The sequence below is a fragment of the Montipora capricornis genome, chromosome 4 (genome assembly GCF_036669925.1).
Source record: "Montipora capricornis isolate CH-2021 chromosome 4, ASM3666992v2, whole genome shotgun sequence".
Taxonomy (NCBI): Eukaryota; Metazoa; Cnidaria; class Anthozoa; order Scleractinia; family Acroporidae; genus Montipora; species Montipora capricornis.
Window position 1 is genome coordinate 40,832,764 of NC_090886.1, and position 10,000 is coordinate 40,842,763.

Below are 10,000 nucleotides of genomic sequence, written 5' to 3' on the forward strand. Positions count from 1 at the left end.
TCATGGAGCGTCAAGATCAATGAAAGCTCAAACATTGCGTCAACTGAGTCCTTTGTTATGTCTTTTTGGTCGTTCCGACCTGTTTTAGGCGTCATTTTGCGAGATTTTTGTCGACCGCCGATTCGAGAGTGAAGAAAAATGACAAGGCAGGTAACACCAAGCCGCCGGCCGGTGAACTCGTCTTGTTAAAGCTGGACCCGATCGGCTAGGGATGTCACCATACCTTCGCCGAATTTCATCTTCATCTTTCGAAAATTCACCGAGAAAGGCGATCCTGAAATTGGCTGGGGAACGAGCGGGAAACAGACAACACGTTTGCACGTTTGTCGAAAAAAATGCCTTCGTCGTCCAGTTCAATCAGTTCAAACAACATTTCTTTTCTCTCAGAAGGAAATATTATGGCATTTACAGGAGCACAGAAGGACCTAAGAACACAAAATAGGACTGAAGAGGACACTAAGAAGTTTTCGGACTTCATTTCACAAGCTCCGTACCACGAAGAGAACTGACGGCAAGTTTAAATCACAGGTCATATTCCACAGGAGACTCGTTACAGGTCATTGCCGGTTTTACCTCTAAAGCAACCCAAAACATTTAAATTGGCTAATAACCTTCGGCTTAAGTTTAGCATTAGTAACGGTTTTGTAACGAGTGACTTGTACTTTAAACCTGGGGAAGAATTGAAATGTAGGCGTCTTGATCTCAGGCCTTGGTAAGCGTGATTTTTGGCTGAATGTGTAAAATTTACAGGATATGGTTATTCAATGGTTTTCTATGGAAATACCGGTGAATATCATTTCACTTGAAATTTATGTTGCCCGATTTGTATAAAAGTTGTTTGTAAATAACTCGCCTTAAGGCTGGTTGTATATAGAGAAATATCATAAATTTTCCCCGTACTCCACAGAATACCATGAAATAAACAGTCCATTGTATGCGCCGGTTCACCTTGCAAATGGTCTTACCGTTTTCAATTGCGAATAGACACCAGGTTTTTTTTTGTGCCGTTAACAGTGAAAACACCCATACAATAAAACCCTTTCGCCCGATTATATAAAATTCTGAAATAATGCGTTTGGGTGTTGTCCTTTCAGTGAGCTTCATTTTTTTATCATTACGTTGTTTTCATTAAGTCGGTTACACTTAACATGGAAGAAGGCGCGCTTAAGTCCAGTTCACAACGAAAGAAATGAAAACTCTAAGGAGAGTTTATACAAAAGAGCGGAGGCACCAGTGAGGAACAGTGGTTTGACCGCGATCTTTTCAATCAAGATCAGTTTTTATGCTTATGGTGCAAATCCTCGTTTATGCAATTTCTTTCTTGCAGCTATGTCTTCGCCAAGCCGCTTTCTGAAGAAGGAATGTTATTTCGCAGATTTAATAAGGGCCTCGATAGAGCGCCACCTAAGCGTTTGCTCAGCAAGTTATTCCATGATTCATACAGTTTCTTTTGGGCAATTGTTTCGTATAGACACCTGAAATATTCAGGTTGCTTCAACGGGATTGGAATCCATGACCTCTGCGATGACGGTGGAATGCTCTTCCAATAGGCCTCGTTCACCATAGCCGCCATGTTGGTTTTCAAATTGTCATGCAAATTAGCCATGTGTTATGCGGGGGGCAAACATTGGAAAAAAGGCAAATAGTGGAAAATCGGCTCGTCGAAATACTGAAATAACATTGCTAAAAATACATTTTAGAATTTAGAATTAAATACCTTTTATAATAATTTTATATCTTTTGATTGCCTTTGACACTTTGAGTTTCGTTATCTGCTCATTTTTCACTTAAAAAAAGTTGAAATAACTTTTGAAATCAATCTATTTTACTACTTAGGTGATAAACATTCAGTGAACGTGAAACAAATCATCTATGTGGCTAAGATGTTCGTTATAACCTCTCGAACTTATGTTGTTTGCCCCCTCAGAAGTGTGTAGCAAATTCACATGATAATAGCAAATCCAACATGGTGGCCATCGTGAATTAGGTCTATTGAGCAGCTATGGAGCCACTCAGTTGTCAGCAAGGCTCGATGAAATTAATGTATCTACTAGTGTTCTGAGACAGTGTCCCTTCGGGGCTCGCAAAAAATACTACGCATCTCACAAAATATCCACGCGTATTATATGTTTTAACCATTAAATAAGGTGAATATACTTCATAATAAAGTGGAAATGGCCAATAACAACTGACTCGGATAGCCCAGCTCAGCTCGCAAGCACTTACACAATAGACTTATGAAAAATTATTCAAATTTCTGTCGCTTTATTTATTGCAAGATTAAATGCAAGTAATGGCACTGACTCTTCCTAATAGACCTTTAATTCGATACCAAATATTTATGATAACAATTCTTTAGTAAATCGTATCATCCTTTTTAAGTCTCTTATCTCGTTATCTCCATACATCACCCAACCGTCAAATAACTCAAAACTGGAAAGCAACTCCACAAAGATAATTTTCCACTGTCTCGTTGAGCGTTCGTGATAAAGGTGCATGAATGCATAGCTGGCGGTTTCGTCAGGGAAACCGACAAATCCGTCCCACTCACCTCCCCCACCCCCCAACAACAAAATGGTTACTAGCTCTCAATACTACAAAGATGCTCCCGGCCAAATGCAGCAGGTTTTAACTATATATTTAGGATTCTCATTCAAATGTTCACCTGTTCTAAATTTATAAATCCTCCAAGTTTAAACCCTGATTTGCCTTTCAGTGTACGCTGGTTATGACTTGGAATAAAGCATGAAAAAAATTCGGGTCTCGATATCATAACAAGGATTCTGCTCCAACACCCCCATCGCCGAAAAAAGAGAGAGAGGCTGCAGGCATATTCAGTCACTTGAGACGTACTTCTAGATACAAATCAGCACTGCAAAAGACTATCACCTCGACTTGTAGAACGGGAAAGACATTTGTAAATTTAGGGTGCGTTCGAGTTAAGTATTCCGGAATATTCCGGAATAGGAATGTACATGGAAATCCTTCGTTTTTACGGAGATTCACATTAAAATTGTCAAACACCTGCTAAATCTTATTTTAAACATCTCTTTATTATCCTTGTTGCTTCAAAACGCCAGACAAACCATTTCAAATCATTAATCCAAGTATTCTTATTCCGGAACAGGATGAATCGAACACACCCTTGCCGTTCTTCATCTAAACGTATAGCTAGTGATCCCGCATTTTGGTCAATGGCGACCGATCATTGTTACGATCGACATGTTGGGTTTGAGATCAATAGGAGCAGTCGTAGGAACTCTATTCCCGCCATATTGAGCGGCTGAAGTTAAAATTCTAACTAAAAATCTCTGGACACAAGCTCCAGTCTTTTGTTTCCTTTGCTTCCCAATAGCCTCCCTTGTAAACGTGTAAATTCGATTTAGTCACTTCATCTGACACATTCTCAAACCAACAAGGTTGGTATCCTTCGTAAACTTTGCCCTCCTTCTGTGCTTCTGCGGCTTCAATTTCGCGTTTTCGTCTTCTCGTTCTTTGCAACTCCTCCAGCTTTTGTTTTTCTTGGTTAGCTTCATCCCACGAGCAGTTTTCCATTAGACGCTGATCGGGTCTTCTCCGCGAATCAGTCGGGGCCACGGTTTCGTCTGGTTGGTTCAAAGCAAGGGCAAACTCGGCGAAGTTATACATCTTCTCGCAGCCAGGCCTATAAGGAATCATTTCACAAAAGCAATTAGACACGGTGGGATATATGCCTCATCATCGTCAGATTCATCAAAAAGGCTACATTCACTTTGACAGTCGGAGACGGAAAGGACGCTTGTAAACTAACCACCTTTTGCAAATTCGAAAGCTGACATTTCGAGCGTTAGCCCTTCGTCATTCGCTCTGACGATGTTTATACACCATATCAATCAATGCTGTGGAACCGTTTGTTTGCAGTTGCATTTCTCGTAGTAAGTTAAACTGGTCTCTGATAGATTGATGAGATGTAATGGAAAGCACCCTCTAAGCTCTTTACTCAATGACTGATGTCTCTTTTTGATTAATCAAATCTGTCCCATCACAGTAAGAGACCACAGTTCTTGTCAACCTACTTTCTGACGAATTGTAAAGGAAGTGAGGATAAGCACCAACGAGGCCTTACGCTACTTTGTTACGCGGTAAGTGATGGCTATACGCACGTACTTAGCAGCCTAAGGCCCAGAGCTGCAATTAAGGCACGGGGAATTTTTCCCCGTTCATACCATGTTTTATACCCGCCTACTTTAAGCGTGGAAACGAGAGTAAATATCACAAAGTCAATAATTTCCACACCTACGTTCTTCGCTTTCCCGTTAACAAGAAGATCATTAGAAACAGCCCTGCAGGACTCATTTTAGCGTAACATATCTCCCACTCACTACTTGAGGACAAAACTCTGTTGTCGTGGTCAAGGTACATTTCTATTCACAGGCCAATTTTCAAGTATAGAAATACGACACCATACTGTTATAATGAAAGTATAATCAAGCTTACAGTGGCGGATTTGTCGTCCAGAGTGTTACTGGTGGCATGGTCTGTGCCTGGCTCTTGTGAGGGGTAGATGGTGGTTGTTTGACAGCTGAAGAGGAAGGTCTGGTGTAAACTACTTTAGCTCCATCAATCTTGTTATCCCATGTTCCCGAAATAACATATCTGACAACCTTGTGATGATCTGTGATTACGCCCGTTACCTAACAAAATTAAAGCATAGCAAGAGGAGAGAAATATTTTGTGACCTTTGAAACAATCGTGGTCGAAGCCTCCATAACCAAGACACAGAAAAGAAAAACCATTGGTAGATGTCTTTTTGAGCAAGCACGAGGACAGAAAGTTTTGTTCTGGTAGTTGAAGCAATGCAAAATAATAATATAAGAAAAGAAAAAAGGTCAATAACCACCCATATTAACTGAATGGAACACGATTGCTCGTCATGTTAGGCAATGCAGGCACAACATACAGGTGAGAGCAAGGAGGGTCACAAGTTGGGTAATCAACAGGTAATAAAGGGTTTCAAATGTATAACAAAAATAAAACACTGTCGGTCCTATCAGTAGGGTTAATGTTTCGATATTCGTAAAAAAACTATTGCCAGACATCTTTTAACAAATGAACGAAAGGCCATAACCGTTGCCATGGTAACAGTAAAGCACTGCTAAAACCCCTCTAAACTTATTCGGTTAACTCTTATTTTTTGCCAAATTACAAAAGTCCCATTATTTTCTACATGGTAAAAGGAAAAGTTATGAAAACACTGTTGGAAGACAAAAAAAATTCACTTAGTAATACTTGATAGTTATTTTTTCAAATTTTCTTCAAGATACATCTTACTCAGGGTTTTCAACAGTTTTGTAAAGTAAGTAAAGATTTGGTAAAACATTTGACAATAAAAATCTGCGATAAAATATTATAAAACAACATGTCACGACGTTTCGACGTTTCCAGAACGTCATTATCAAGTAAAAATGAAGTAATGAAATAGAGTATATATATAAAGTGAAGATATGAATAAATTAAAAGGCATTAAAAGTTAAACAAAGAGTTTGGCCCTAATGGAGTCGCTCTGGGTATTTAAATTGGGTCTTATTGTTCTTATGTATAACATTTCATAAACGAGACAATCCCATTTCGTGCTACATTTTTTAAGCATTCTGAACTGGCTCTCATTGAGTAAGTCAACGTTCCCATGGGCATCTCTCAGATGGCGACCAATGGCAGAATATCGATGATCAGCAATGCGTTGAAACAGATGGCGCGTCGTATATCCGACGTAATTTGAATCACACAAATCACATTTAAAGCAATAAACAACGCTATGCTGATTTACGATACGTGGCTTGATTTCTTTAAGCTTTAGATCCTTTAAGATCCTTTAAGCTTTTTAGTTCAAAAATCGGCATTGATGTACAGCCAATCTACACCAGCAGGATCTAAAGCTTAAAGAAATCAAGCCACGTATCGTAAATCAGCATAGCGTTGTTTATTGCTTTAAATGTGATTTGTGTGATTCAAATTACGTCGGATATACGACGCGCCATCTGTTTCAACGCATTGCTGATCATCGATATTCTGCCATTGGTCGCCATCTGAGAGATGCCCATGGGAACGTTGACTTACTCAATGAGAGCCAGTTCAGAATGCTTAAAAAATGTAGCACGAAATGGGATTGTCTCGTTTATGAAATGTTATACATAAGAACAATAAGACCCAATTTAAATACCCAGAGCGACTCCATTAGGGCCAAACTCTTTGTTTAACTTTTAATGCCTTTTAATTTATTCATATCTTCACTTTATATATATACTCTATTTCATTACTTCATTTTTACTTGATAATGACGTTCTGGAAACGTCGAAACGTCGTGCCATGTTGTTTTATAATATTTTATCGCAGATTTTTATTGTCAAATATTTTGTAAAGTAGCGGACATATTTCTCAAAGCACCGGACGTGAAATTTTCTGGTGCAGCAGGGTGCCTTGCAAGCGCCGAAGGAACGTGCGACTTAAGTCCTTGGCCAAACGAGAGCGAGAGTTGATGAGAGTCGATCGAGAGTTGGCCAAACGAGAGCGAGAGTTGTCGAGATTTTCACGCGCAAACAAAACAGAGAGCCTGGGAACCACCCTGCGAAAACCCTTTCTGACGTAAATGTGACGACAAGCCAGCCGGTATGTTCACCCTTGGCGTTGTCCTTGATCCCCGAATCCGACGCCATATTTTTTTCCCTTTTCATCTGAGCTCGCTGGAAAAAAACAGCCACTACTGACCGCAAAACTCTCGCTCAAACTCTCGTGCGCCGCCAAGCGAGAGAAAACTCTCACCAACTCTCATGAAAATTTTGAGCAGGTTTAAATTCGATGAGACCTCTCGAGAATCAATGAAAGTGGCCGCGAGCCGATGAGAGTTCCTGGCCAAACGAGAGCAAGAGTTTCAACTCTCGTCAACTCTCGCTCTCGTTTGGCCAGGGTTTAAGGGGTCTGGGTCATGGGTCATTTTAAAAATAGAACAATCAGAAACGCTATTTCCAGTGTTTTTCTGGAACCCAAGAATCAGTTTCCCAGGCAAAACTGGAGTTCACTCAAATTCTCTTTAAAAGCAAGCAAAAAAACAAAAAAATCAAACAGACCCCTCAAATACTGGCCCTCCCCGAACGAAACGTCCGGCCTCCGGCCTCAAACGAAAACCCTGCGTACTTGCATACAAAAAAAATAAGGGCTGGTCACGTTGCTAAATTTCGAGATATTGCTCACCACATCTAACAAAGTTTATTTTTGGTTTTTGTGTTTTTTTATGTCACATTCTAATTTTGGGTCATTCCCTTTGATTTATCAGCTGACACAAGCAGCTTGATTACTTCGTGTGTGACTTGCATACACTCTCTGCCCTAGAGCGAGTTTCAATTGAGTGTCGTAAAACCAAAACCAAAGTAATTACTTTGGCCAATCAAAAAGGACGGAGACAATCCAGTGAACCAATCAAAACTCGAAGTAATTACATGTAGCCGAATCAAAGCGCGGGAAAATGTGCACGCGCGGGCTACGATTGGTTTTGGTTTCACTTCTGATTGGTTGGAAAACTTGGCGCGAGAAATTTGAACCAATCACTGAGTGAAGTTATCAATTGAAAACCGCTCTAAACCCTTTAGCCTCCTCAAACAATTGACTCCTAGGAGGGAGATTTTACTCAGTCCAACGCCAGACGATTTTACTGGTCAATGGGGTGGGGGGGGGGGGGGTGGGGGCGGTTCAGGGATCAATTAGTTACATGTAAAAGAGAGAACTAAGTTTTCAGTCAATGCTTGTAAAATATACTAAAACAAAGGCAACATATTTAAATGTAACTTATTAGCCTTTTCCACACTGTTATTTATGATTCTTCATACCTTTCTGGGTGTGTCTCTTCCAAAATAGTTATAAGCATCATACTTGAGGTGGCAAACATCTTTTGTAGTATGGTTTTCAATGTCCATCTCACCAGACTAGATGAAAATCAAAGTGAAATTTGTAAGTGCACATTTTTCACGACAAACCTCTGTCTTAAAGTTCGCAGTAGTAAACAACATGTTTCTTTTCATTCACCTTAGCTCTCTCTTTGCTTTTGCCTTTCCACTGAAAGTCATGACCTTTCCTTGTGCCCCTTCCCCAAAAGTGGGATTTCCTCTCTGTCAAAGGTCCTTTCTTACATGTACCTTTTGGTAGACTGCAAGCAGTCTCTCTTTTGCTCTAAAATCGTTAAAACAAACTGGAAAATGGCTGAAGCTGCGGGTTGCAAATACTGCGGGCGTTGATTAGAGACTCCAATGATTTCATACCAACGACCACAGTATTTGCGACCCACCGCTTCAGCCATTTTGAAAGTTGAAAGTACACATGCATTTCAACGATTTTAGAGCAAAACAGAGACTGCACGTTGTCTAACCCTTTGGGAATCCATGCTGTGCTTTCTTTAAGTTCCGTTTCTTTTATTCTTGGGCACTTCTCTGTCCCTTAGGCATCCTCCCTTGGCCATGGTATCTGTGCCGTTTCCCTCAGTTCACCTCTCGCTCTTTTTCCACCACCTTCCCTTCCCACTCTTCACTTACATCACCCTTGTCCCTGTTACGTGTGCCTCTTCCCTCAGTTTACCTCTCAATCTTGTTCCACCACCTTCCCCTCCGACTCTTTTCCTCAACTACCCCTTCTTTTCTGGAGTTCTCCTCCTCAGCGCAACCTTACAACACAGACTACCCAAACACGTATCTTTGTAAAGATCGCCTTTCCTGTACAAACCTGATCAATCCAGAGTTTTCCAACTATGATATTGTGAATTGTAGTTGTGACTTTCTTCCACGAGTAATGATTTCCTGTCTTGGTGAACTTGAGATGCGCTGTGCCATGTGGAATGACTTGAAGATACTTGCCACGGAATTTGCTGGTGAGAGTGAATTCCTGCCAGAAGATCCAGTCCTTATGCTCAGCATGAAGGGCTGATGCAGGTGGATGATGACTGACCTGTGGTTAAAAAGAAGAAGTCACCACAAAAGCAGTTTAATTTACTCCATTCATTTCAGAGGGATAAATTTCTACTTAAGACAAGTCTATTTCATCTGGTACTCTCACCTGCTCAGCAAGTGATCGCCATCCTAAATCTTCTGTCCTGTCAAATTCAAATGTTTCACCAAGCAACGGGTTGAATGGCTTGCCTACCCTTGAGGCTGTTGTAGAGTACGAGGAGACTGTAAATGCTGCGACATAGCTCATTTGTTCAGTGGACGACTCACAGGCAGCCGCCTTATCCAAAAGATGTGCATATTCTAATTCCTCTGTAAGCCTTTGGAGCATAGAAATGGGCTCATTAAAATTGACCTGTAAGTATGAAAACAGGGTTAGTTTTGTACCTATGGTGACCTGAAAGCCACCTTGCTACCAACCATCAACCTCTATCTGTCTTAATGGAAAAGTTTTAACGGAACAGCTTTGCTGTCCTTGTAGGACAAAAAAAATCCGATGTCATTATTATAGCTATAAAGAAGGACCATGTGCAATTAATATCACTCAACTAGTGGACTAATGCAAATCCTGCGTTTTAACTGGCTTCACTACTAGAGGACTATGAGTAATAGTCCTCAAGGAGCATGGCGCTTCCTTTCGTTTTACTCCCAAATAAATATTTCTTCAACTTGCATTTACTAACTTTATTATTGCCTTTTCTGTCCGACTAGTTGGGTGATACTAAAACAATTAGACCCTTCGCCCTCAAGGGCCACAGGACAATAACCCATTCGGCTTCACCTCATGGGGAGCGGATTGACCAGTAGCCCTTGCGGGTTACGGGTATAATGGTTAATTATTAGTAGAAGTTCTTAGACTGAGAATTTCTGGAAAACCCCAAAAATGACATTGCAAGTCTTCAAAACTAATATTTTGCTGACTGGGGGGTCCGTATAGCAAAAAACGATAGACCAACCTTTGTATGTAAGGACTGATCTGGTGTTAAAAAAATGGAAATTTAAGGTCAGGGACAAAAACTCTCAGAGCGTTGCTG

General features: G+C 40.6%; 1 protein-coding gene across 3 annotated transcripts in view; it reads right to left on the reverse strand.

Moving 5' to 3' along the window:
* Positions 1-2,248: 2,248 nt before the first annotated feature.
* LOC138046949 (oxysterol-binding protein 1-like) overlaps positions 2,249-10,000 on the reverse strand; it is a 24,838-nt gene continuing 17,086 nt past the window's right edge. For all 3 annotated transcript variants that reach the window (XM_068893579.1, XM_068893580.1, XM_068893581.1), the window contains 5 exons: positions 9,076-9,321; positions 8,746-8,967; positions 7,860-7,955; positions 4,477-4,673; positions 2,249-3,664 (listed from right to left, as the gene is read on the reverse strand). In XM_068893579.1, the coding sequence (XP_068749680.1) occupies positions 3,298-3,664; positions 4,477-4,673; positions 7,860-7,955; positions 8,746-8,967; positions 9,076-9,321 (1,128 nt within the window). In that variant the 3' untranslated portion in view covers positions 2,249-3,297. The remainder of the gene's footprint in view (positions 3,665-4,476; positions 4,674-7,859; positions 7,956-8,745; positions 8,968-9,075; positions 9,322-10,000) is intronic.